The 27,094-nt window shown below is 40.9% G+C and overlaps 2 protein-coding genes across 4 annotated transcripts in view; both read right to left on the minus strand.

The window, feature by feature from the left end:
• Window positions 1-1,803: 1,803 nt before the first annotated feature.
• pum3 (pumilio RNA-binding family member 3) lies at window positions 1,804-18,625 on the minus strand. The gene is made up of 18 exons (XM_030065928.1): window positions 18,526-18,625; window positions 17,337-17,409; window positions 15,084-15,329; window positions 14,733-14,871; window positions 14,239-14,314; window positions 12,603-12,696; window positions 12,004-12,070; window positions 10,288-10,462; window positions 9,103-9,206; window positions 8,913-8,991; window positions 7,968-8,066; window positions 7,811-7,864; window positions 7,304-7,384; window positions 6,900-7,042; window positions 5,923-6,145; window positions 4,516-4,603; window positions 3,098-3,188; window positions 1,804-2,680 (listed from the first exon to the last, which is right to left on the minus strand). The coding sequence occupies exons 2-18, from the start codon at window positions 17,401-17,403 to the stop codon at window positions 2,551-2,553; spliced, it is 1,956 nt and encodes a 651-aa protein (XP_029921788.1). The 5' UTR covers window positions 17,404-17,409; window positions 18,526-18,625; the 3' UTR covers window positions 1,804-2,550.
• Window positions 18,626-20,252: 1,627 nt separating this feature from the next.
• camkk2 (calcium/calmodulin-dependent protein kinase kinase 2) overlaps window positions 20,253-27,094 on the minus strand; it is a 32,722-nt gene continuing 25,880 nt past the window's right edge. The window contains exons 15-18 of one of the 3 annotated variants that reach the window (XM_030065933.1): window positions 26,330-26,461; window positions 26,019-26,122; window positions 25,067-25,107; window positions 20,253-23,267 (exon numbers count right to left, since the gene is read on the minus strand). In XM_030065933.1, the coding sequence (XP_029921793.1) occupies window positions 23,242-23,267; window positions 25,067-25,107; window positions 26,019-26,122; window positions 26,330-26,461 (303 nt within the window). In that variant the 3' untranslated portion in view covers window positions 20,253-23,241. Of the gene's footprint in view, window positions 23,268-25,053; window positions 25,108-26,018; window positions 26,123-26,329; window positions 26,462-27,094 lie in introns of all 3 variants that reach the window. The other 2 variants (XM_030065931.1, XM_030065932.1) reach the window with 2 other exon arrangements.

Here is a 27,094-nt window from a genome sequence, read left to right on the forward strand (position 1 = left end):
AATAATTTCTGAAGGTTTAAATTACTCGAGTCAAACTAACCTCAGCTGATTAAAAAAATGTAAGTAAATTTTAATTTTAATTTTTTACTGTCCAACTGAGAGAGGTCATCTGCAGTAGTGTAGATTCAGTTCCACTCCTGGCCGCTAGGTGGCGACAATTAGCGGCAAACGGCAGCGCGGCGCCGGAGTGTGAGTTTTACACCTGTGTTCTTCAATAAACCTGCACTTTGTGGACAAAATCTCACACCTGGGTATTTAGGCCAGATGTCTCAATAGCAACAGGGTGTATGACATGACTTTGGGTTTATTTTAAGTGAAGCAACAGGAAAAAGTAAATGTTCTTAAAAATAAAATAACAGCATAATAATATCAAACGGACATATAAAGTGTAGTTAGTTCACAAAGTATTTTATTAGTCAGAATAGACTGGTCACTGTCTGCGGCTGCATTAGAATAAATTAAAAAACGTAATCTTTGCAACATATTTTTAAGTATAGTAACAATGAAAATAGAGTTTTCCTTTTAAAAAAAAATTAATCTATTTTATTCTGTTAATTCTGTTTTCAGATTTCTATTGTGTACCCTCTGCAGTACCTCCATCTGCCACTAGGGGCTCTTAAACTCTATTCTATTATGTACCCATTTTGATTTTCACTTTCACCTTTTTTTGTCTTGTCTTCCCAGTTGTTCCCATTGTTGTGGGAATTATGCATGACTGATATTTTTTAAATTAACATTTTTTTTTTTTTAAATTATAAATCTCATGTACCCGCTGCAGTACTCCAACATACCACTAGGGGTACCTGCACCCATATTTGAGCACCGCTGGCCTAACACACAGGAAGCCAGAGCACTGATCTGAGAACTGGAGGACGTTTGAGAAACGTTTGAATCTGTGTTGCAGATCTATTTCCTGATATAATTTTGCGTTTGGACTATAACTCTGAGTATGCTGAAGTTAAATTGGAAATTTCCAGTCCACCTGTACATGTACACCTGTAACACCTGTACATGATGTCGTTCCGGCATTTTCAAGCTAATTCATGAACTGAAAAACATTTTTAAAAAATCATACAGTGATCTTTTATTGATTTACACTCCTAGATTTTGATTTTTTTTTTCTCATTGCCCTTTCTGCCGTTTCTTCCTTGTGGTTCCAGCTGCTCAGTGTTAAAAAATTAAATTAAAACAAACAAACAGTCCAATATGACAGAGGACATGACAGAGTGTAGTGATCCTGAGTTTCATTCATTTTAACTGTAACTTTTTTTCATTGACCTCAAAACTTTCATTATATTTGCCCATTGCCCTGAAAATGACTGAACAACGCCATCTACAGGTGTAATGCCTTTTTTTTTTTTTTTTTTTTTTTAAAGGTGGATTGGAAAATTCTAGTTTGCTTTACAGGCCAGACAGGTGTGTGACAGGTGCCATCCAGGTGGACCGATTATTAACCTGAATAAGACAATTAGACCAAACAGATTAAATTAGCCAAGTGAAAGAAAAAAATTTATCAAGGGTTTAGTTTTGTAATACAAGGTTATTCAGTTTTAGTCTTTTAGAACCAAAATGTTTCCGTTTGAAAGAGATTTCCAGAAACTTGACACGTCTGACTTGCAGGTAAAAATCCCCACAGGTTTTTTTTTTTTTTTTTTTACCTTTTGACCACAGGACGCCGTTACCTGTGTTTTAAAACTTTACTGAACCACTTTACACTCACACACTTTACACTCACACACTTTACACTCACACACTTCAGTTCTTCCCACATCTGATTTGAAAAAAAAAAGGTCATCAGTAATCTTTAGGTTGCAAGTAGATTTTTATTTCAGCGATTTGCACAGTTTATACAGTTATGAGTCAAGTTATAAAATATTACAAAAAAAAAAAAAAAGGTTTGGGTTGTGCAATTTTTTTCACCCCTTAAAAAAACAACAAGCTAACAAAAACAGCAAACTGAAATATTTTTCTGGCTTCATTTCTGTCATCAGGTGGGTTTTATTCATGTGGTTTGAGACCAAATATGATCATAGTTTATCCAAATTAATAACTCCAGTGACACACACACACACACACACACACACACACACACACACACGACCTTCCAGGGAAAGAATGAACAAATCCTGTTAACTGTGATAATCCTTAACACTTCCATATAAACACATGGCAGGTTTGTACTGAAATAACGAGAGAGACTCGTTCTACATTGACTCCATCAAAGTTCAGTTCATGAGTCTTTTCCAAACACTCGGCGCCTGCTGGCTGCTTCCTGCTGCACAGGAAGTGATGCGTTTTACCATTCCACTTTGACTGGAATAAACAAACAAACAAACAAACAAACAAACAGACAAACAGACAGACGGTCAAAACAAAAAGTTTTAGTCTCTGCAAGAGCCAGAAAGCAAAATCTCCTGCTGAACAGCCCTCGACCTGGACGTTACTCAGCCAGCCGCCGCTGACTGAGGAAAATGTGAGAGTGTGTGTGTGTATGTGTGTGTGTGTGTGTGTATGTGTGTGTGTGTGTGTGTGTGTTGTGGATCCCAGTCTCTAACTGGACAGTTTCTCCAACAGGATTTCGGCTCCTTTATTGTTGCTGATGCTGCGGAGTTCAGGTGTGATGGATGTCAGCGCCACTTTCACCTCGGCAGCCACGGCCTTGTCGTCACTGTTCAGGAGGCTGAACGCACGCACGCACACACACACACACACACACACACACACACACACACACACAAAACCAGACTCAGTGACCTTATTCCTGCATTCTGGTGTCTTTCATGCTTTTCATGCACATGAAAACAAAAACTGCATCTGCATTTTGTCATTTCTTTTAGAAATTAAATGTTGTTCTTCATTAGTAACACAGTAAAGAAGGAAGTAATTCACCTCCCACACACACACACACACACACACACACACACACACACACACACACACACAGCTGCTGACTGAAACAATACAGTAAGTGTGACCAGTCAAGTCTCCAGTGGACCTCCATGTTGGTGCTGACGTGGCTGCTAAAAATGTGATGCAGCTGCAAAGCCTCTGCAGTGTGTGTGTGTGTGTGTGTGTGTGTGTGTGTGTGTTCACTGACCTGCACAGCACCATGGCTCCTCTGTTGACTCTGGCCCAGGTCTTCAGTTTGTCCGTCCCGACCGTGTCCAGCAGGATCCTGCCGAAGCGCTCTGAGAGGGCGAGCGAGGCAGCGACAAACACGGTGAGAGACACATCACACTTTTTTTACTTGTTCAGTGTTTCCTGTTTATTTTCACTTCCTATCCCTCGTTTTTATGTCCCTTTGTAAAGCTCACACCACTTTCTAATCACTCTCTAATCACTTCAACATGTTGATTTGACTCATTTTATTCTCTTTAAAAGGTTCACTCTGTCATTTAGGTCGGTCCTCCAGCCCCCTCGTCCTGCAGGTTTTTGTTCCAGCTCCTCTTTTCACACCTGATCCAGGTGAGGCCCGTGCACCTTCATGCACGCACTGCTCAGGTAGATCTGTTTCAGCCAATCAGCATGAAGCCCTTAACTGGCTCAGGTGTGACAGAGCAGAGCTGAAACAACAACCTGCAGGACAGGACGGGGGTCAAGACCACTGGGTTGGGAACCACTGGGTTAGAAGGTTTTTTTTTTTTTTTTTTTTTTTTAATCGCTTCCTCCACTTTCCTTTATATTGTTGGTAAATGATCATAGTAAACATAAATGAAGCAGGTTATGTCATTATAAAAACTAAGTAAAAGCCCCACTAACCATTTTCTTAGGAAATTAAACTGCTCTTTTCTTGTTATTTTTTCCTATTTGAATTGGAAAGTAGATCCGGCAGGTTACGTCTGCAGGTAACTCCACATAGTATCCTTGCACGACCAAAGTGGGATCTACAGTTAGCACAAGCTGCAGTGGCTGGACGTAAACATCCAGTACATACACACACACTTACTACTACTACTACTACTACTACTACTACAACTACCACTACGATACTTATACACACTGCACACATATGTAGATCATATGTGGATCTATTGTGTCCTTATTCTACTTTTTTTTGTATAGAGGTACTGTGATTTTTTTTATTTCTTAAATTACTCTTATAGGACAAACTATTTCTATACAGACATGGGGGGGAAAAATCCTGCCCTGATGTTAATTTCTTGCCTTGATGTTAACTTTGACTCGTTTTGATGTCCCCCTTCAGGAGACACAAAGGTAAATCTAATGTGGATCTAATCTGCTTCAGTTGTGTTGGTTTATTTTCATTTTGGGAGCTGTTTTGCCAGGGAGGTGAATGGAGAGATACATAAATCCAGTGTTTAGTGGATTAGCAGGAGAATATAACGAGGAGATTTCACCGCCATGTGGGAACGAGACAAAACTGTGACAATGTTCAGTTTTACTTTAAAAACATCAAAAATAGTTACTGCTGTTTGGCTCTGAACAGCAGAAGGAGCTCAGAGGTATAGAGGTATAGAGGTAGCCAGGTGTGTGTGTGTGTGTGTGTGTGTGTACCTTGTTTGCCAGCCTCAGCCAGCATGTAGTCCTGCTCTATCAGCCACTTCAGCACCAGGTGTCCCGCTGGGTGCTCTGCCATGTGCAGCTGCAGAGGAAACACACAGTTCACACACCAGTGATTACCAGCAGGGGGCGCCTCACCTGTCCGACAGCCAGAGGCGCTCTCTTTCTCTCTTTCTCTGCTCTGTGAAAGCAGCGTGTCAGTATCACACAGCGTCCGTCTGTCTGTCTCTGCTCCTGCAGGTACAGTCAGACTGACCGGCACAGGGGAGGAAAAGATCCAGCAGCTTCAAGATTTATGAACCAAATATCTGGATGTTTATATCATCGATCACCGGCTTACGACTCAAATATAACTTTACTGTTCAGATAATGTGGGGGAGGAGGCGGTTCTGCCCAACAACAGAGATGGAGACGGAAAAAGAAGCTGGAAAAATCTGCAGATATCACTTCAGAGCGGTTGATGATGAGGCTGAGTGTCAAATATGCAAAGAACAAAAAAAAAAAAACCTGTAAAACGTCATGTTTTCTAAACCGTCTGTAAGAACCGGCGCCTCATTTTGAATTTAACATTTTGACCTGAAACAGCGACTCTCAGCCTGTTCTGTCTGCTCATTCAAGGCTGATGAAAGATTTAAAATATAATGAGACCATTGTGGCCACGGGGAAAATAAAAATAATCTAAATAGATTCAAATGAAAATAAAATGAGATGCATTGGCGGGTATCATTTCCAGTGTCGTTTGTTTCACTGTGAAGGTCTGACCCTGCTGGGGAAAAGACTGAGTGTCTGTCTGGAGCGCCCCTATTGCACAATTTGTTTAATAATTTAATAACAATAATAATAATAATAATAATTAATAATTGTTCCTATTCAAATATTGAAATTAATAAATTCTGGAGTATTCTAGAGTCTCCGGACAGCCTTTTGATGCGTTGTTACTGGCAAAATGAGGGATGACATGATTTTACAAACACTGTCCAATACTCAAACTCCTTCTGAGTCCATGTGACTTTTGTCAACCAGTTTAAACCAAAGAAAATAAACAAACACCAAAGTCAAGTTTTCCTCTCAGGATCAGACCAAAGAAAACAAACTGGAGCTGCGATCGCACGCTGAGGCAAATTTCAAGAAATATACAGAAGCTCTGTATTTCATAAATATAAATAAAAATGAGCAATGATCATATTTTATATTCATGGAAATTAAAAAAAAGTAGTTTGACTTCACCGGGTTGGAAACTGTTACAGGTTTTGTTTGTTTACAGAACTTAAATTAATCTGCAGTGAAATTAATCAAAATCTCATTTGTTACAAAAAATAAGAATTTGTCTTTTCACTCAGAAAAACACATCATATAACAAAACACACCATCTTATTTACACACACACACACACACACACACCTGTCCATCTGTCCCGCCCGGTACTAGCTCCTGATTGGCCAGCTGAGCCACGGCCGTCATGGCGGGCTGCAGGTCCCCGCAGGCCGACGCCAGGATGTCACTCACGGTGACGCTGGTGGCCTTGTCCATCACCATGGCGGCAGCGTTGTCATGGAGATACCCTAGCAACGGGGGAGAGACCGCCTCCAGCAGCTCCTTCCTCCGAATCGCCGCGTCCTTTTTACTGACGGAGAAAAGAGAAACAATAATCAATATGTTTTTAAATCCTGAGATCGTCTCCTGTTCTGCTCTCCGTCTGCGACGTTCAGTGTCTCAGGAGGGATTCTGTGATCTAGAGTTCTTATTTACTTGAATCTACTGTGAGGGTTTTCAAACTTTTCCATGTGTTGGACCCCCAAGTTGAGTTTCATAAAGCGGAGGAGACCCTGTTTGACGTATTACTGCCCCCTAGGGACCCAGATATGAAAGAGCAATTGTGTTTGACTGTTAAATAGTTCAGATATCACTTGAACACTGAAAGATTCAAAGACTGAACTTTGTAAATTTTAATTAGCTAAAATACAGAGAGATTAAACTATTCTTGATTTTGCTGAGGGCCCTCTGGAGGCCCCTTAGGGACCTGTGGGGGTCTCTGGACTCCAGTTTGAGAACCACTGTATTAGATCACTGAAACACTTTTTGCTGTCAAACTTGTAGCTGCTGAAGTCACATCCTCTACGACTGACCAGTTATCCACAGGAATAAAAAGATAATAAACCAAATAAATAAATGGACCAAGAAATATAAATGACATTATCCAGAGTTTTTAACTGGGTTTCAGTGTTTTAGGGTGGATTTTCTTTTCTTTTTAAGGCAAAAGAGGTTTCGCAGCATAAAAAACGCCTTTTAAAAAGATGCACCAACTGATGTATGACCTTTCTGGACTTCTACATCACACACACACACACACACACACACACACACACACAGACACACACCTGTGGGCGTTGCCGTCTCCCTGCTCCAGCACCTTGATGATCTCGGGCAGCAGGTGGGCCGGGTCTCTGGGGCTCAGCAGGTACAACAAAACCTTCTTACCGTATTTATTACTGATCACCTCGTCGAGCGACGACAGGATCTCCTGTGAGGAGAGAGGGAGTGAGACGAGAGGAGGAGTGAGACGAGAGGAGGAGTGAGACGAGAGGAGGAGGAGCTTCTTTCATCCACAGGTAAAAAGTGGGAGAAACACGTGCTCAGTCCCAACGGCCAGTAAAAGTGTCTCTGCCAGTAATAATGAATAATCAGCTGAAGTGGCCAAACTGCAGCGAGCCTCCAGCTGCAGGAACACAGGAGCATCGATCTGCAGGTTTTGCCTCCGTTGTCATGACAACAGCAGACTTACTGATAACACGGCCTGTTTGACGAGCTTGGTGTCGTCCACACAGTCGAATATCGCCAGAAGAACCAGGTGGCCGAACTCCCCCTGAGGACGACACACAACCAGCCAATCAATCAATCAATCAACCAGTCAGTCAATCAATCAACCAGCCAATCAATCAATCAATCAACCAGCCAATCAATCAATCAGTCAGCCAATCAATCACTGAGCCAAATAAACAGGTGAAGTGTGAGTGTTTTCTCCTTCTTGATTTAAAAATTTTGATTGTTCTACTTTTTCCACATTTCTGAACACGACTGTTGGATTGTGGGTTCAGCGTCACACTGCAACACATTCATTTTATTTATTTAACTCTTCAGCGACTAAAACTAAAATACAGGCAAAATAAAACCAGGAAACTGAAAATGCGAGAGTCAAAGTGGGTTTTCAAACAGCATTTGATTTGAATTCATGAATATTATCATTATCATCATGATTATGATGATCATGAATCAGAGAGCCTGAACGCACCGTGGCGAACTTCACCATGTACGTCTTCATCGTTTTGATGATGACCTTCCTGTCCTGAGGAAAAAAAAACACAAAGTTTATTGAACGTGAACACTGTGCACCGTGGTGTGTGTGTGTGTGAGTGTGTGTGTGTGTGTGTGTGTGTGTGTGTGTGTACCTTGGGTGTCCCGTGCCATAGACAGTGCATGGCGACTCGCGCTCCGTCGTGTGTGTGCGCCATGTAGACGACCGACTCCCTGATGGACTCGATCATCTCCTGCTCAGATCACAGCAACAGAAACAATAGATTACCAATCGATCACCAATCGATCACCAATAAAATAAACAATAGAGGACAGACATCAGCGGTCAGAACACATTTATTGAGTGTCTCTGCTTTTCAGACCAAAATAAAGCATCATATTTTTATTTTTACTCGTCTGTATTTCACATAAGGCTCATGAAGTTGATCTGCTGAAGTTCATTTAGTTTGAAGAAGAAAAATCTGGTTTCTGATTTTTTTTTACAGAAACAGTAAATATGGCCATATTTACCCCTCATTAGTGTATTTATTATTATATCATTACTGTTATTATTATATTGCAGTGGGAGGCGCAGGGATAATCGACTCGGGCAGAAATCATCAGCTGCTCGTCAAGACAGAAAAAAAGTGAAAACACAACAAAAGGCAGACTGTTGTGATTCACATGGATCATTAAATGAAGCAGGATTTATTAAAAAGCCATATAAATGAAAAGTATGTCAATCAATAGGTTCAGGTTATTGATACGTTTCAGTTAGAACGCCATAACTGGGCTGTTTGGTTTAAAAAAAAAACAAAAAAAAAAAAACTCTGAGCTGCTGATTTTCTTGTTTACATGACAGTTAAAAAAACCAGCATCAGAGGATTAATATAATCACAAGGGATTAGTAATTTAAGCCGGTCCAGAACCATGAAGAGCCGTGAACTCGCAAAACAAGTTTCAAATCACAGAATCAGTGCAGATCAGCTGAACCTGGGCTGATCCTTACAGTGTGGCTTAATTAACTGAAAAACCAAAGAAGCAACACACACACACACACACACACACACACACACACACACACACACGCAGGTGCTCACCATTCTCATTTTGTCCGGAGCAAAAAGGAAAAAGTCCAGGAAGACTTTGTGGACCAGCGAGTGTCTGATCACCTGTTCTCTGAGGAAAATAAGGAAAGGAAAAAAAGTCAGCGTTCAGTGTCACAGCGTGTGTGTGTGTGTGTGTTTGTGTGTGTGTGTGTGTGTGTGTGTGTGTGAGAGTGAGTCTCACTTCTGTGCCATTGGTGTGAGGATCTGCTTCATCTCGTCCAGGATGTTGTTCAGCTTGTCTGGGTTCGCCTCCAGGACTTTCTCCAAGGTGGGACACACGGTGGACTACACACACACACACACACACACACACACACACACACACAGAGAGAGCAACAAAACAGTAAATCCAGTGAACATCGTCAAGATATTTCACTCGTAGCCACAAAGCAGCAGCGAACACATCGTCGCGTCTCGTCCGCTCACTTTAACATTTTGCAGAACGCGGCGGTGAGACGCTTCCTGTGTGTGACGTGTAAACAAACAAACAAACAAACAAACAAACAAACAAACAAACAAACAAACAAACAAACAAACGATGCGGTGCAGCAGCATCTGTTGCAGGTAAAGGTGTGAACGTCACTCCAGACAGAACCATCCTAATAATTTTGCCGATTTCAGTGTTTTAATTTGAATTTCATTAAATACTTTTGTCCAAACGTCTGAAATTTTTCCAAGCAGACACTTTGACTGGGAAATATATCAATACTATAATCAATATCCTTATAGGAGACTGGATATGGTCTGGGGTTTTGGATATGATCATATCACGACAGAGCATTAATGTGTCATTTCCTAGTTTTAAAGGCTTTATAACACTTAAGGGATGCAATTTTCTGAACTTACCGGCCTGTTTTTTTACCCGTTTGCTCGTCTTATTCACATCAGTCATGATTAATGACTGATTATGAAAAATCTGTCGTGTGAAAATTCAGTGAAAGCACCAGCAGTCGTCGCAGTCACGGGGTCAGTTTGACTCCGGGCTGTTTTAGCGATTTATCGACATTTTTCCTGTAGTTTTGGACGACAATGAGGAACTCTAAAACTTCATTTATGATCTGAAAAAACCTTCCCTCAGGAAACTCGAGCACACCTGCAGCAGAGAGAGAACCGCTGATATAAACCTGAACTTTAATGTGTAAGGGGGGGATATTTTATTTTAAGGGCTATTTAGATAGTCAACAAGAATAAACCTGGGTTATATTTTTTATTATTCTCATTTTCTGGAGGTTTAAGCTGCTCGTCTGTTTCTGCCTCATTAATCTTCTCCAAATCGATCTGATCAGCTGCTGCGCTCCAGCCTGCACACCACATGTCTCTCTCTGTGTGTGTGTGTGTGTGTGTGTGTGTGTGTGTGTGCGTGCACCTTGCAGACGATGAAGGTGTTGCCGTACAGCTCCTCGGTCAGCATGAGCCTCTGGGCGAGCACGGCCTTGTCGTTGTAGGCGTACTCGATGAGGAAGGAGGCGGCGGCGTGGCGGAGCATCTGACGCACCTGCCCTCTGAACATCTGCATGACGGCCGCCAGCAGCTCCTTGTTGCTGCGCGCACGCACACACACACACACACACACACACACACACACACACACATTGCATTGAACTGAATTGAATTGAATGCCTTTATTGTCATTGTACATTACAATACAACGAGATTACGAGTGCTACTCCACCATGGTACTCACCTACAATAAATAAATAAATAAATAAATAAATATACAATAAATACAACACATGTACAATAAATAAAACAATTTAAAATGCAGAACAGGTTCATGTGCAAGAGGGCAACAGGTGGGGAGGGTTTATTATCTGTGTTTGTTTTTAATGAGGTCATAGCGTATGGATAGAAACTGTATGTGAATCTGGTGGTTCTAGATAGATAGATAAATAGATAGATAGATAGATACTTTATTCATCCCGCAGGAAATTCGCAGTTTTTCAGCAGTATCCACAGATTACAGATTAAATAAAATAAAAATAAAGAATAAGATCTAAGTACAACAGAATAAGATCTAAGTACAACCCAGTGTGCAAAAAGCAATGTGCAAAAAAACCGTGTGCATAGGTGTATAAAATGTGCATAGATGTAGGTCAATGTGCAAATTTAGAAGAAATATACACAGATGATAAATAGCAGTAAGCAATATAAGCACTATAGACAAGAATTATAAAAAAAAATAGAAATATGAACAATTTAAACAGAAGTATGATTTGATTTGGATTTGATGGACCTGTAACACCTGCCAGATATATTTATATCTGTATTTAAACTAAGCGAGGTTAGTTTTATTTGAGATTGGCTGTTAGACGATTGTCAGATGAAACATATCAGCCCAAATAAATACATAGTAAATACAGACACTCTTGGTAAATTTTATAAAGACAACAGGCACGTTTCTAAAACACATTTCTAAATAGGAATTTGGATGTTGTGTCCGAGTGGGAATCAGCAGAGGCTCCATGATACGATATTATGACGATACTTAAGTCACGATACAACAGTGGTGACGTTTTTTATCATTTTTGCAACAAGCTGAGTATTGTAATAACATGTATTGTGATTTATTGGGATTTAATACGTTTTCTCAGCTGTAAATTCTGTCCAATAAAATAAAGTTTTCATTCTGTTCATGTCACCTCAGTCATTTTTATTGCAGCAAAATGCGACAGACTGAGCAGCTCGGTTACAAAAACCTGAAATGTTGCATCGATTCTTGGTGATACAATATCGATATTTGGCGTCTGTGTATCGATACAGTATTGCCGCACAAATACTAATAATCACAACACTGTCCTGTATCAATTTTTTTTAACCAAGCCTTAATTTTCTGTGTTACAGCGACACCAAGTCACACCAAGAACCACAGGTGGAGAGAGAGAGAAATAAACCAGCTGAGCTCAATTTCTCAATTTAAAGGTTAAAAAATAAATAAAAAAGTTAAACGGAGGCATGTCAGAGTGGAGGAAAAAATGAGTCTCAGTTATTTTGTTCGGTGACGCCGAGCAGTTTATATTTTTACTGTCAAATCTGATCAGAAAAACCAAGTCGGCGGTGAGACGGTGCCGGCTGAGCGACTCACCTGTACATCAGCAGCTTCTTCACGATGTGTCTGCCGTACTGAGACTTACACAGGCCCACCATGTCGTCTGTGGACACACCACAAGGCAGCGCGTTAACACACACACACACACACACACACACACACGAGCAACGTGTTGTGAATTATCTCCTCATTTAGAGCAACAGCCAAAACATCAAGATGCTCAGTTTAACCGTAACTGTGGGCCAGATTTTATTTTTTCCCGTGGACAGCGAGGTCATGTGACCGGCCATCTTGGCTTCCTGGTTAAGGTCAGGGTTAGACGACTAGGAAGGCTTTACCATCCTAGGGAAAAAAATATCACTAAGCCTTTGCAGTTTTAGAAAGAGGAAGATGAAGGTCAGCAGAGGAAGATGAAGGTAAACAGGAAGATGAAGGTCAACAGAGGAAGATGAAGGTCAGAAGAGGAAGATGAAGGTCAGCAGAGGAAGATGAAGGTAAACAGGAAGATGAAGGTCAGCAGAGGAAGATGAAGGTCAGCAGAGGAAGATGAAGGTCAGCAGAGGAAGATGAAGGTCAGCAGAGGAAGATGAAGGTCAGCAGAGGAAGATGAAGGAGGGATGAAGGTCCAAACACACCTTTGAGCTCGTCGAACACTTCCTGTCTCTGCTCGTTGTTGCCGAACTGGATGAAGCACTGCAGCACCCGCACCGTGTCGTGGGCGTACGCCATCTGGAGGCAGAGCAGCGCCGTTACACACACACACACACACACACACACACACACACAAGAAAGAAGATGGAAGAAGGTTTATTTGATCATCCTCACAGTATCAATAAAATAATACATCAACAAAATCATACCTCCACAAAAAAACAAAAACAAAAAAAACCATCAGTCGCACTGTTACGGTGATCAAAAGGATTTAGGCTGAAGCTAAAGCTTATAGGTGCCTATCCTACGTATGTACCGTTAGTTAGGTTACTAAAGATATAAGACTCAACACATACAGTGCATTACTCAGGCCAAGAAAACAGCAAAAAGAAAGAAAAAAAAGGAACAAAGAAAAATACAAAGAGCTTGACAATAAAGGATCTACCTAGATTCCTATTTAATGTTAATCTACACCTTTTGCCCACTATATTGTTTATTAATTTCCATGTCTGCCATCTCCTCCATCATCACAAACGTCACCACCTTACTTACGTTATTTATTAATCTATATTATGTTGTATTTAGCCAGAATATTATGTTTGAGACGTTTTTTTTTTATTTTTTATTTTATGATATTAATACTATGTTTAACCTCCTCAGTCAAGCCATTCCATATCTTTACTCCGCAGACTGAAATACACATGCTCTTCTGAGTGGTAATAGCGCTGCATTGTTTTAAATTAAGATCCCACATTACAGACGTTTCACTGCAGGACAACACACTCAGCTTGGTCACTCCAGGGACTGTTTTAAAAAAAAAAACAAAATCATACGTCTTTTTACAAATCTTCTCCCAGTGCAGTCTGGGCGCACTGGGAAGTGATTTTGTCCCTCAGCAGGAAAAAGCTGTAAAGTGGATTCATGTCTGCGGTCGACAGCTGATCCTTGATGGACGAACCGAGCTGTTATAAAGTCTGCATGTTCCACCAAACGGGGAAAAAACTTCAAGGAGATCTGCAGAGTCGCCAGAGTCAGGAGGATGGAGAACAGTGAACGGTCACTGCAGGCAAAAATAATAATAATCCCATTAAAATAAAATTAAAATAAAAAGACGGGGGAAAAAAATTAAGTTTCAGGTTTTTTTTTTGTTTTTTTTTTACTTTTTAAAAACTTTTTAAAGTTAAAATATTTTCAAAAAAAAACCTGAATAAAAATCAGAATTAAAAATGTAAATATTTTAACTTTAAAAAAAGAATTTAAAAAGTTCCATCTGCAGTTGGAGATGAGATTTTGGCAGCTTTTCGAAGCAGTGATCACACCAGAGTTGGCAGCTGGACAAAACAAACTAAAAAACTTATTACATTACAACTCAAACACTATTTTTATAATTCTGATCTTGAACATTTTCACATAAATAAAAGTCTCTGTTCCAGCTGATTCAGCAAGAAGGAGCTTCAGAAAAAAGACGTGACGTGTTGAGAAAAGTGACGTATTTTACCTCCGACGCAGCAACGGACACGACGAAACAGAAACTCAGAGTCCAAGCCCCGCCCACACGGTTTGATTGACAGCTGATCCGCCAACAGAATTCAGTCAAAAAACAAAAAACAAGAGACTCACCGGCTTGATTTTGCCCCGGATCAGATCATGAAGCTCCCGCATCAGCCTGCTCTTCACCTCCTTGGTGCAGTCCTTCCTGTAGACAAGAACCACCACCATCATCATCATCATCATCATCACGTTACACACCAAACACAAACCGGACAGTCGCCGTGTGAACAGACCAAACTAACAGGAGACGGTGAGACGGCCTAAAAGAGGCGTTATGTAAGATTATAACACGATTATCTAAAACTTAGTGTTTTACCAAACGATACAAAGATAAACAGTAAATCACAGTGTGTTTTTTGTGTATATTTAGAAAAAACAATACAAAAAGATAAAAACAAAAATAAACTGTGATTAAAAGGTGGCACTGACTTTAGCGTTTTTTTTTTTTCCCTCGACCCAACTGGATTTGTGAAATTTTAAAGGAAATTTTAGACTTTATGTAAAACTGCCAGGGTGAGGGGTTCAGTGTGTGTGTGTGTGTGTGTGTGTGTGTGTGTGTGTACCTCCTGAGGTTTCCCCAGATGTGTTTTGATTGGTTGATGATGTCGAACATGTCCTTCTTCTCTGCCTGCTGCCTCGTCTTCTTCAGCTCCTTCTTCTTCTGCTTGAAGTCGCCCCACTTCATCTTCTTAGGCTCTGAGCCTGCACGCACACACACACACACACACACACACACACACACACACAGAAAGAGAAGTTACAGTAATGTACACCTGAAGGTTTTGGGCTTCAGGCTTTTATCAAACTTCTAGAAATATCTACGAGCATGTTTACAGGTGAAACCCGTCGTGTGAAAAAGACTTTTAAAAAAATTTTTTAAAGCATTTTTTTTTTTTTTAGATGTGGTTTCCCACCTTCCGCCTCTTCCTCGTCCACCTCCTCTTCCTCTCCTCCCTCTTCCTCCTTCTTTATCTCCCTCTCCAGTTTCCTCTTCCTTGGCCCCTTCCCAGCTTTGGAAAACGGAAATTTCTGGTCTTTCTTGGCTCCGTCTCCGCTTTTCCCCCATTTGCTCCTCTTCTCGGCGGTGTTGTAGGGCTTGAAAGGCTTTTTACCGCCCGGCTTACCGCCTGGTTTCCCACCAAGTTTGGTCCCGATGGAATCTGGGCAGAGCGGGAACAACAACAACAACAAGCGAGTGTGAGCTCAGTCCATCCAAGAAGCTCCGCTGCATCAAAACATGTAAAAACCTCTGATGGGAAAACGCCGTCAGAGCTGGGAAACGCTTTGCTGAAAATACACTTTTTAAAAACCACAGAGTTGAGCCACAAGGAGCCACTCAGCAAGTTGAGATCTGTCAACATTGTGAGATATTTTGCTGCCAAAAGTGCAATTAAAAAAAGTAATGATTCGTAAAATCATCAGGACCAAGAATTTAACAAATAAATTAGGGATGCACGATACTGGATTGCCGATATTTTCCGATTTTTTTTCCACCTAATTGCAGAGAACATCAAGTCTCTCCTGCAATGGCATTAACATTTAATTATTATGGCTACTCTCGTTTTCAAATTCAAAATGTTCACATTCACTTAAATGACATAAACCATGCCGTATTTATTTTCATGCAACACTTTCTTTCAAAGAACACTGTAAGATCCGTCCCACCGGAGCAGGTTCGGAGTCTCCGCCTGAGAAAATCCTGAGAAAATCCTGACAGCAGACACGACCCGGGACAGGGTGACCTGTTTCACGTAACGGCAGGTCAGAGACACCGATATTTCATTTTACAGCCGATATCATCAATCGGTCTAAGATCTAAACCGGCTGAGCGACGGTTTGAGGATTGAGGCCTTCAGCTGGAGACCCGACTTCAGATCCTCCAACCTCCACATCCTGATTCTTTTAAATGCTTAAAGTAAAGATTTTGGTATCATATGAAACTAGACAACCCTAGGAATCAGGTGGTACCAGTCATGTCATGCCAGAGTGTCAGAAAGTGGAATAAATATCACTGCAAAGTTTGGCTAAATTTTAAGGAAAAATTGGCATGGCTATTTCCAGCAGGGTCCCTTGACCTCTGACCTCCAGATGTGTGAATGAAAATGGGTTCTCTCCCCTCTGCAGACACGCCCACCTTCTGCTAATCCCATGCAGTTTGGGCCCCAAAGCCTGCAGTCCACATGTGTTCTTGTGGCCTGTTGTAAAATGGTGTGTTTGTGCAGACTGGGGCATAAACAGTGAGCACGTTTACATGCACACCTTATTCCTGTATTAACCGGAATATTCGCAATATTCCGGTTGCGCACGTGTCATGTAAACTCGCACCGAACCCGATTAAGGTCATATTCCGGTTGGAGAGAATTCCGAATAAGCCCCCTGGAATATTCCTGTTCCAACCGGAATATTGGGGCATGTCAACACCTTAGTCGGAAAACTCCCCGAAACGGAATATTCAGTCACGACTGCGCATGCTCGACTCACAAGGAATTCTGTGGCGTCTTTGTTGCTATGGTTACCTGCAAGCGGGGAAAACGGCAGGGCGAACAGCAGCAAGAGCCAGGAGACTGCAGTCCACCCTCAGCTAATGAAAGACTTAAATATCATGGAGGATATAGATGGGAGAAAACATAGAACTAGCGACAGAAGAAGAAGAAAAAGAAGAAGAAGACGAGCAAGAAGACTTCTTCGTCTGTTTTTCCGGCAGACCAGACGCCTATACGCGTACTGCTGCCCCCCGCGGCTGAGTGTCGCATTACGTCAGAGAGTGGAATACGCCGAAACACGGGGGCATGCCAAGTAACATGTAAACGGAATATTCCAGTTGCCGCGGCGCAGTTACCTTAACCGGAATATTGAGCCGAACCGGAATATGGTGTGCATGTAAACGTGCTCAGTCTTGGAGCTGCATCAGTTGGCTTTGACTGGAAAGCTGAGACTCTTGTGGATTCAATGAGCCACATTTGATTCCTGGGTGATGATGTTAAACTGGGAATCGCTGTATAAAATGACCTCTAGTGACCTCTGGGAGAATCAGAGCCTGATCAAACTTGACAGACACAAACTAAACGAGAATTCAAAAAACAAAAGTCACAATAAAGTATCTTGACTGTATGGGATCAGGAGATGAAAACGTTTGATCCCAGCTCTGATGTTAGACCCTGACGTACCTTTTCCTTTGTGTGAGAGTTTCTTTCCAGCTTTGGGAGAAAACTTCTTCCTGGGTTTTGCCTCCATCCTGATCTGCGACCCGGAGACACACGGCGGCGAGGAGGAGGACAGGAAAAAAAAAACAAAAAAAACAAGAAAAAACAAACAAAAACAGACAGTAAGAAATCAGTTCCTGGGCATTTTAAACGTCCAAAATCAGAAAAACTTGTCCACTTACAACATGACCAGATTTGATTTTCATCACTTTAGGGTTTTTAATATCACGAGTTAATCACATGCCAACACTTTAACATCTGAATCACTCACTATTTATTTATCATTGCTTTTATTCTTGTAGTTGTAGTTATTAATTCATTATTATTATTATTAATATTGTATGTTTTTTTTTTTACTGCCTTTTTATTTCTTTTACCGTCTTTATTTTCCAACACCTTCCTGCTTTCCTCTCTGCTCTTTTTCATCTTTTATTTTCCTGTTTTTAACCTGAAATCTGGACTTTACCTTCATTCTGTTCTGCTCTTGTTTGACTTTCTGTTGTTTTTTCTTTTCTTTCTGATTATTCTGCATCTCTCAGCACTTTGTAAACTTTAGGTAAACTTTAAAACATACGACATAAATAAAGCTCATTATTATCATTATAATTATCAGTATCATCCATGAATTGATGTTATTACCACTGAAGAGAGTGTGTTTGAGTTTCTAGCGTGAAATTTAACATAATTAGATGGTTAAACATCACTAGATAAAGGATAATTGTGTAAAAATACATTACAACTGTGTAAGTATATAATCGTGTCGTGACTTTACTGAGGTTTGAACAGACTGAGCGGGTTATAATGAGGATTTTTAACGAGTTTTAGTGGTGAGGCGCTGAAAACAAATTAAAATAAATCCCTTTTCATTTCTCTTTAGTCTTTTTTCAGCCGCGGAAATATTATAAATCATTCACCGGGTGTTGACACTAAGTTACACTGTTAGTTTTAATTAACAAGACTTTAATGAGCAGCGTTAATGTCTGTAACTTTAAACTCTCAGTAAAAATAAACACCGGCTGATAAAATGTCATCCAGCTGATCGACTGAGCTCACGGACCCCCGGGCTTTTATTTTGTAGTGAAGAAAAACACTGAGATCTCTTTTGTAAACAATAAATAATGTTGTAATTATTGTTATTATTGTATTTTCTTACCTTGTGGGAGCAGACTCACGTTTCCTGCTGCAGGCTCCCCATGCGTTCTGCAGCCGACGCGACTTACGGCACAAAACACACCAATCAAATCCGTGCTCAGCTGCCGTAAACGTCGAGGTCGTGTTTTTTTTTTTTTTTTTTTTTCCGACAGCTACCAGGCAGCTGTCTGTGCGCCCTCTAGCGGCCACTGCATCAGCACCACCTGCACAATCTAATGCAATTTAATACAACATAAAATCTGCATTTTAATAGTTTATAATGTTCCGTTTTCGTGTCAATTTAATTCTGTGTTTATTATTGAGGTCGTAGTTTGCAGAGGTCTTGCATTATATTGATTTTTTGTCCTCCCCTATTTATATACAATGAGTAGGGACAGAATAGTGGAAACAGCTGTCAGTAAAGTGCGGTCCAGTCCAACAGCAGCACTAACTATGAGCTCAATGCCAAACATAGAAGTGAATGAGCACCTCTGTTACCGTGACAACAAGACAAGCTGAGCATTATAGACAGCAGGAGAGGAAACTTTATGGCACAACAGCTGGATTGGATTGGATTGGATTAGATTGTGCAGGTGGAGCTGATGAAGTGACCACTGAGTGTGTATGAATATGTATGTGTGTATAGATAGATGAGGTGATATACCTTCTACCCACTTATTTCCTGGTAAAAGTTTAATTATTTAGTTAAATTATCCATCATTCAGTGTTATTCATTATTCAACCGTGACCGTTGAAAATGCTGTTTTTAAAGTTTAAATAAATATATAAAATAATCCTGTGTGAGTAAACATGTTGTGCCTGCATCATCCAGAAAGCACCACAAGGGGGCGACTGTGACCCTCCTCTAAGTGGGACATGGATGAGAGAAAAGGGCCAAAATGTTTTTTTTTTTTGTTTTGTTTTGTTTTTTTTATACGTTGTCTTCCTGTTTTTCATGTATGCTGTTTATTACCAGCCACTTTATAAATGTAAAGATATACATGCATTATATACTTTTTTATTTCTGTCTACATGTAACTGAACAGTGTAGACAGTGAAATAATGAATTCAGTGAAGATGAATGTAGACATGTTATTCGCTCAGAAGGGCCAATGAGTGGAATGTGGGTTAATCGAATTATAAAGCCTGTCGAAGCCTGGCACAGTCACACATGTGGAAATTATAAACTAATACACCTAGTTTATTATTAGATCATAATTATTTTTTTAATATCATATTTAGGCAACTTCATCAAATGACTTGCCTCGTCTATGTGGAAATAATCAGCAATAGAAGTGGGAGTAGGAAAATAAATAAATACATAAATAAATAAGTGAGTAAATAAATAAATTAATAATGAAAATAAAATACAAAATAAAAATAAGTTTTAAGAATTTGTCTATATGTATAAATAATAATATATAATAAATAAGCAATGTATTGTATATAAAAAAATGTATAATAAAAGTTAAAAAAATAAACAGTGGAAGTAGTAAATCTGTGGCAGTTGTAGAATGAGGAACAGCTAGTAACATCTGTGAATTTGTGTTTTCTACAGACAAAATTAATACAATGAATATGTTAAAGATCACCAGATTATTTGATCAATTAAGGAATCGTTGATGTTATGGTATGGAGCGCACTCTAGTGGTCATCTTCTGCAACTGTAGTGATGCTGCAGAACAGGGAAGACACTGTGTTGGGATTTCTTGATGATAAAATGCAGAAAAAGGAAATAAAAAAAAAACGTACAGAAAGGCAATCATATTTTATTCAAATAATGAAGCAGATACAGTATGTACAGAATAATTAACGAGGTCCTGTTTTTGATTAGTGTAGTTTAGTTGGGGACCTCTCATGCTGTGACGATACAGTGGTAATAAGGTGTTCAGTATGTTGGCATGCATCTGGGGCCCCGAGGCTCTTCACTAAAACCAATGACACTAACTCTACAGAATGCAAAGTCATGTGAGCGCTAAATAATATCGTCCCTCGGCCCGGCCCCGCTGAGGAGAACACACACACACACAGTTCTGTATAGAAACAAGCTAAAAGTTTAAATATTATAAAATACAGCTATCATACAGCTTTCTGTGGCTTGCATCGTCGCCCCGGTGCCTCGAGCCGCCGAGTCCCGTTTTCCCTCAGAGCAAAAAAGAAAACCGTGAACCTTGTTCCCTGCGAGCGATAGTGCACAACAACCAGAGACGTTTGCCTTCATGAATCTGTGGTAAACTTGAGGTAGCCTTTCCCACCGTTTTCACACATCACAACAGTTCTGCGGTGTTTTGTTTTTTTTGTTTTGTTTTCGAGTTATGAGCACTGGGCAGTGATGACTGGATTTTCCAACTAAATTCCCTTCAAATGTACCAGGTAATAGTTTTCAAGGATCCCGAGGAGGAAGATGCACAAGATGGAAAACTCACCAATTCACTCACGTCATGTAAACATGTGCTCCGATTTTTTTTTTTTTTTTCCCAGAAAAAGGTTGGCCGAGTAGAAATAAATTAAAATTATTCTCATTTTGTCCTCATTTTGCCACCAAGTGCACACACTGTACGTGAAAATCTGACGGGGCGTACTATTGCACCATACAGAGAGAGAGAGAGAGAGAGAGAGAAAGAGAGAGAGAGAGAAACAGGGAGAAAAGAGAGAGAGACGTTTCTTATGCATAGTACTAGTCTTAAAAAACACACGACATACAATTCAGAGTGACATGCATTAAGTTAGAAAAAAAATCCCTTTGTTGTACATTCAACACTTAAGTGCTGAAATAATTAGTGTGTGGAAGCATTGCTTATTATAATTAATTAATGTTGAGTCGTTTATCCTAAAGTTAACTATAAAACTTCTCCGGTAAACTTGAGCTATCCTTACATTAACATCTTTGAAAAATTAAAGGGTTTTAAAAAAAAAAAATAAAATAAAAGAATGGCAACAAGTGCTTTGGGTTCACCTAAAAATGAAAACACATTAATCAATTAGAAAAAATGAAAAGTACTTGCTGTTCTAACTGGTTCTGCTTCTTCACCAAAGTTTTTTTTTGTTTGTTTTTTGTTTTTTGACGTCAGCTGTTTTAATTTGAACGTTATGACATGCATAGATTTATACAAAAGGTCTGCAGCTGCACTCTGCCTCCATCTGCACGGAGCAAACAGTTCAACAAAGACACTCAATTAGAGAACAGAGAGTTTAAAGGTCTTATGTGTGTGTGTGTGTGTATGTTTTTCTTTTTTTTTATAAGCTAGTAGTCAGTTACAAAACGATACAGAATCGATTTAAGTTTTTGGTGTTCTGAAAATGTGCCGTTTAAAAATAACCTTTTTTTTTTTTTTTTGAAATACAAAAACAAACAAATGCAAACATTCACAATTCAATAGTCACCATTTTCTGTTTTCAGTGTACAAACAAACATTCACTTTGACAAGTGAAACAAATACAAGAGAGTCTTCTAAAAACACTTGGTTCATCTCACCTCGTCCACCGCGTCTGTCCCAACGCTTCAGACGATTCGCAGCTGGAATATTTCCGCTGAAGGGTTTCTTTTCCTCACGGTCATTTGGTAGAGACGTGGTTTCGCTGCGAGAATGGCTGCAGATGCATCAAGTTTTAAAATCACATCGCTGTTCGCTGCCTAATGCAAATCTTGCAAAAGAAAAGCAAAAAAAAAAAAAAAAAATCCTAATAATCCTCTTCTACGTTAATACGCTGCAGTGAGGAGCTGTGTTTCTGACTGCTCACACAGCACAGCTCTCTCGACTGTTTCCTCTTTTTTTTTTAAAGCTTTCTATTGTCGTCAGTGATTTTGGAGAGTTTACCACGAGCCAGCGGCACCACTACAAAAAACAAGAGCTGCTTCAAAAAATGATTAACTTGCTAATGATTACAATATAGCTTATACAGTGTTTGCATTGGGGAAAGTGAACACATGCATCCTATGAAGTAAACATTTTCAACTCCCTTTTTAAAAAAAAAAAAAAAAAAAAAACTCGAGTAAACTGTACATTTTCTTAATCTTCCCTCTTCAAACGGGCGACAGCAGAAAAACCACCGTGAAGAAAACCGGCTCTGCTGAGGAGGAAACTGGCCCTCGACAACAAACCACCGCCATCTGTCGCCCGTTAAACCCCTGCCGTAAACATGGCAGCATTATCAAGTAAAAGAAGAGGAGGAGGAGAGACAGAGAAAGGGAGAGAGAGAGTAACAAGTGGCTTGAGCTTCGGTAAAAGACGAAAACTGTACATGTGAAGCCTGAGACGGAGCATGCTGGGACTACAGACGCATGCAGGATAAGGGCGGGCGGTGGGTAAGGGAGGGGTGAGGACAGATTTTGGGGGGTGCAGGGGTGCGTGGGGGTCGGGGGGCATCTCCTCCCCCTTGGAAGGCGCCTCTCTTCCAGTCCCAAGTCCTAAAACCTCAAAAGCGAGTCCTGAAACGAGCAAAACGCGCGAGGAAGCGATGGAATAAAAGCTTTAGAAAGTGACGCTGGAATGCCTTCGCTGTTCATTTCCATTTTCTTCCTCTCGTCGTTCATGTCAGTCTTGTCCGCCTCCAAGGTGGTGGTGGTGTGTGTGTGTGTGTGTGTGTGTGTATGTGAGTGTGTGTGTATGTGTGTGGGGGGGGTGTCACCGTATAAAAGTGTGAGTAAAGGGGTGTCGGCTGTGTTTTGCCGTCAGAAGCTGCGATGTGCATCAGGAAAGAGCCTCGTCCTCCCCCACGTAGGGCAGCTCCATGCTCCTCATGCCGTCGCCGCTCTCCTGTTTCCTAGGCAACAATCAGAGAGAAACACGATCCCGTTACAGAACGGCGTTTGGCCGGTTGTCGGCTCTGTGTCGCTGCAGGAGCGTAGAGAGCCAGCCGCTGTACATCCCAGGTTAGTGAAGGGGAAACGTCGAGGACGATTTAACCCTCCTGGTACATTCAGATTTTGTTTTCAATCGGGGTCAAATTTACCCTTAAAATAAATAATCTCTCACACTCAGCCGCTCTTAAACATCCAAGTTCTCATGGAAATCAGGTTTTTCCCTCCTAAATGTCACATTAACTGTCTCTTTCACTGCTACAGGTGTGGTGATGTCAGGTGAGGACCCTGAAGCAGAGGGAAGTTTACTGAAGATTATTAGTGACATGTTATCGTCCCTCAGTGTCCAAAACTACTAAAACAATGTTGATATTTCTTAATAAGTTTTATGCAGCCTGGAAGTCAAATTGGCCCCAAAGAAACACTGATGGGTACCAGATGTGTGCAGGACAAAACATACCATCATGTTCATTTCATGTTTACTCATTTGTCCCCATTAAATTATTAATTATAAAGAAAAAATGATGTCGATCAGACCCACCACAGACAATAGGAGGGTTAAGTGCTGCAGAATGCGAGACAGCGCACAGCGAGGGGACCTGGCAAGCTGTTACTGGATCACGTCGGTCGGGGACAGACAACAAGACAAATATAATTATCTGGCATTTCCTTACGGATGTGGGGGGGGCGGTGTTTATGGCGCTGCATGCACAGGAAAAGACTAGCAACCTATCAGACGACACGGATGCTCTTGGCTAATGATGTGATTCACTTCATTTTTCAGTTCTGTAACGGATTAAAGGCTCATACTGGTGATTTTCCATGTTCAGTGAAATATCTACAAAATGTGCACACGTATTTTAGAACTGTGACATCATTTTTTCTCCCTTTCCTCCAGCCGTTGGTTTGAATTCATTCCACTATGATATGAAAATGAACTTCAGACTTTCTTCACTCCAGTTTTCCATCAGCGGAATAAAGTCCTCCACATGAGTTTTCCTAAAAGCAGCAGCACTGTTGAGTTTTCAGGACTTCAAATTGGGACAGAGTAAAAAAACAAACAAACAAACAAACAAAAAAAAAAAAAAAAACGCTCCCTCCACCAGGGAAAATAGCCCCAGAGGGAAACGTTATCACTTATCTGCGGTGTGGTTCATGAGTATTGAAGACTTTGTTAGCCACAGAAACAGAACATTTTAAAAAGGCTCTTTCAACCCAAAAAGCAAATTTGAAAATGGAGGGATTTGATTATGTGATGTGAAATCTTTAGTAGTAACCGCATGATTAGAAAAGCAGTTTGCTGTAATGGAAAATGGGGGCCAAACATTCAAAATCACTTGCATGGTCCTTTAATCACAGCTCAGATGAATCTCCATGCTCATGCTTAAGTGCATCAAACATGACCTCCGACAACATTTTAATAACTTCTACCATTATATTATGGTTTTCGCACATCCTCGGCCAAGAGCATCCCGACATCGCACTGAACATGGAGAACAAACCCCGGCTTCACAGATACTACAGACTCTGGAGGCACAGCACAGTCAGTGTTCCCAAAAATGGCTTGTCCAAGCACTCGTATGCACCGGCTCGTTCACACACCTGACGCACAGGACTACTTGACCACCAAAGCCATAGTGAGAACCTCAGCTTGCAACGTCATGCCTACGGGCTTAAAGTGGATTCTGTGCCACTTTAACAGCACCAGGATCAGCAGGCAAGCGTTGGCATAGTCCTTAAATTCTTTACCTTCTTTGCTTACTATGAATGTAGCAGTATCTCACATTGCCCGCTCTGCCTTTGCTGGTGGGCAGAAGAGGGGTGGGGAGAAACCATAAGAGTCTACTTAACAAACTTTAACTGGACACACTGACGACATCAGAATATGAGGAAACGTGACAGCTTTAAAGGAATACTCCAACGTTTTGGGCAAAACACCCTTTGTGAGACTTCCCCAGACTGAGACAAGATGTTCAGTCCCATTCCTACCATTTTCACCTCTGTGCGTCCAGTGGTTTAGATAGATAGATAGATGGATAGATAGATATTTTATTCATCCCGAGGGAAATTCACAGTTTTCAGCAGTATCCACAGAGTACAAGATTAAGTAAATAAAAAATAAAGAATATAAAAAATAAAGAATAAAAGATGACACTCGAGATCTAAAGATCTAAGTACCCAATGTGCAAAAAACAATGTGCAAAAAAACAAAAAAAACAGTGTGTATCGATGTATACAATGTGTATAGATGTGGGCAATGTGCAAATTTACAGTATAATCAGCATCGGGGTAGCATTTTATGTTAGCTTAGCATAAAGACTTAAAGTCTATGGGAGTCATTAGCCTAGCTCCATCAAAATGAATAAATAAATAAATAAATAAACCTTACAGCAACTCCAAAGCTGTCTTATTTACAGCTTATCATGGATTTGAATTACACCGGGCTAATGAATCCCATAGACTTCAAGTCTTTATGCTAAGCTAACATGAAATGCTACCCACAGGAACTGAACCACTGAGAGTGAAAATGGTATCCAACATCTTGTTTCAGTCTGGGGAAGTCAGATAAAGGGTGTTCTGCCCAAAACATTGGAGTGTTCCTTGAAGTCAGAAAGTGATAATCATAGTACACTACTGCAGGTACTATGGCTGCTACGGTTACAGTCTTCGCTGAGGTTTGGGATCAGAGTGTGTGGTCGGGGAGGATTCCTTACGTGAGCGTTTGCCCCGGTGCAGACAGACTGCCGCGGTCCTCTCTCCGGCCCCAGTCGAAGGGATTTCCAAACGAGCGCTTCCTCAGCATGGTTCTCACCAGGATCTGCAAACCGACAGGGAATAACGGTAAACTTCCAGAAATGGGGGCGAACCAAAAATGTTTCTTCTCCATGTTAATTATTTTCCCCACAACTGATGCTTAAGGGATGCTTCACCCATAATGGATAATATTTGCTGATATGAGACAGATGAGGCTTTGGGCCGGCTGTTGCTCATACGTCTCTATGAAAAAGCGAACGAACACACTCACCACGGTGGCGAGGCTGGGGATGTGTTTCACCGAGTTCTCCACCTCCTCCTCAGTCACTTCAATCAGCATGCAACAGTTGTCGTCCTCCGGGGGGAGAGGCTCTGCGCCGTGCCGCGTCACCCACGGGTGAACCTGGACGCAAGGGAGGAAGTCTCTGTTGTTCTGCTTCCCACACACACACACCGTCTTCAGAGGTGTAGCAGCAACATTTTGTCAGACCTAACACGAGCACGCCGAGCTTTTCATTCAGCACATCAGCCAACATGAGTACAGATCCAGGTGCTACTCAGCCTTTATTTGGTCGACTGTAAAACAATTAAGGTGCCCGTCGATGCCACTAACAGCTTAAAGACACTCTGAGGAGGAGCTCTGGCAGCTTTTTATGAGATCTGTGCAGGAGCTTTATAAGCCACGTACTAATTACTATTATCAACACGGCCTTTGAAACCTGATATTTCTTCCTGCAAAAAATTACAGCTCATTAGTCGAGATCAGTATTCAAATATGTCACAGGTCACGAGTTTGATTTGGTTAGAAAAATGCGACTTAATGAAAAGGAGAAGTGCAGATCAAACCTCTACTGGAAACAAGAGGAGGAGGAATTTTCAGGATAAATTTCACAGATAAGGAGAAGTGCAGTGGGTTATGCTGACTGAAACAGAACGGTGTTATGCCTGCACTGCAAAGGCTTTTTTTCCTAATCAATATGAGCTCTGTTGGTGAACTTCACAAAGAGCAGCTTCACCACACCTCTGTCTTCATTTA

Source organism: Myripristis murdjan, chromosome 12, assembly GCF_902150065.1.
Source record: "Myripristis murdjan chromosome 12, fMyrMur1.1, whole genome shotgun sequence".
NCBI classification, from domain to species: Eukaryota; Metazoa; Chordata; class Actinopteri; order Holocentriformes; family Holocentridae; genus Myripristis; species Myripristis murdjan.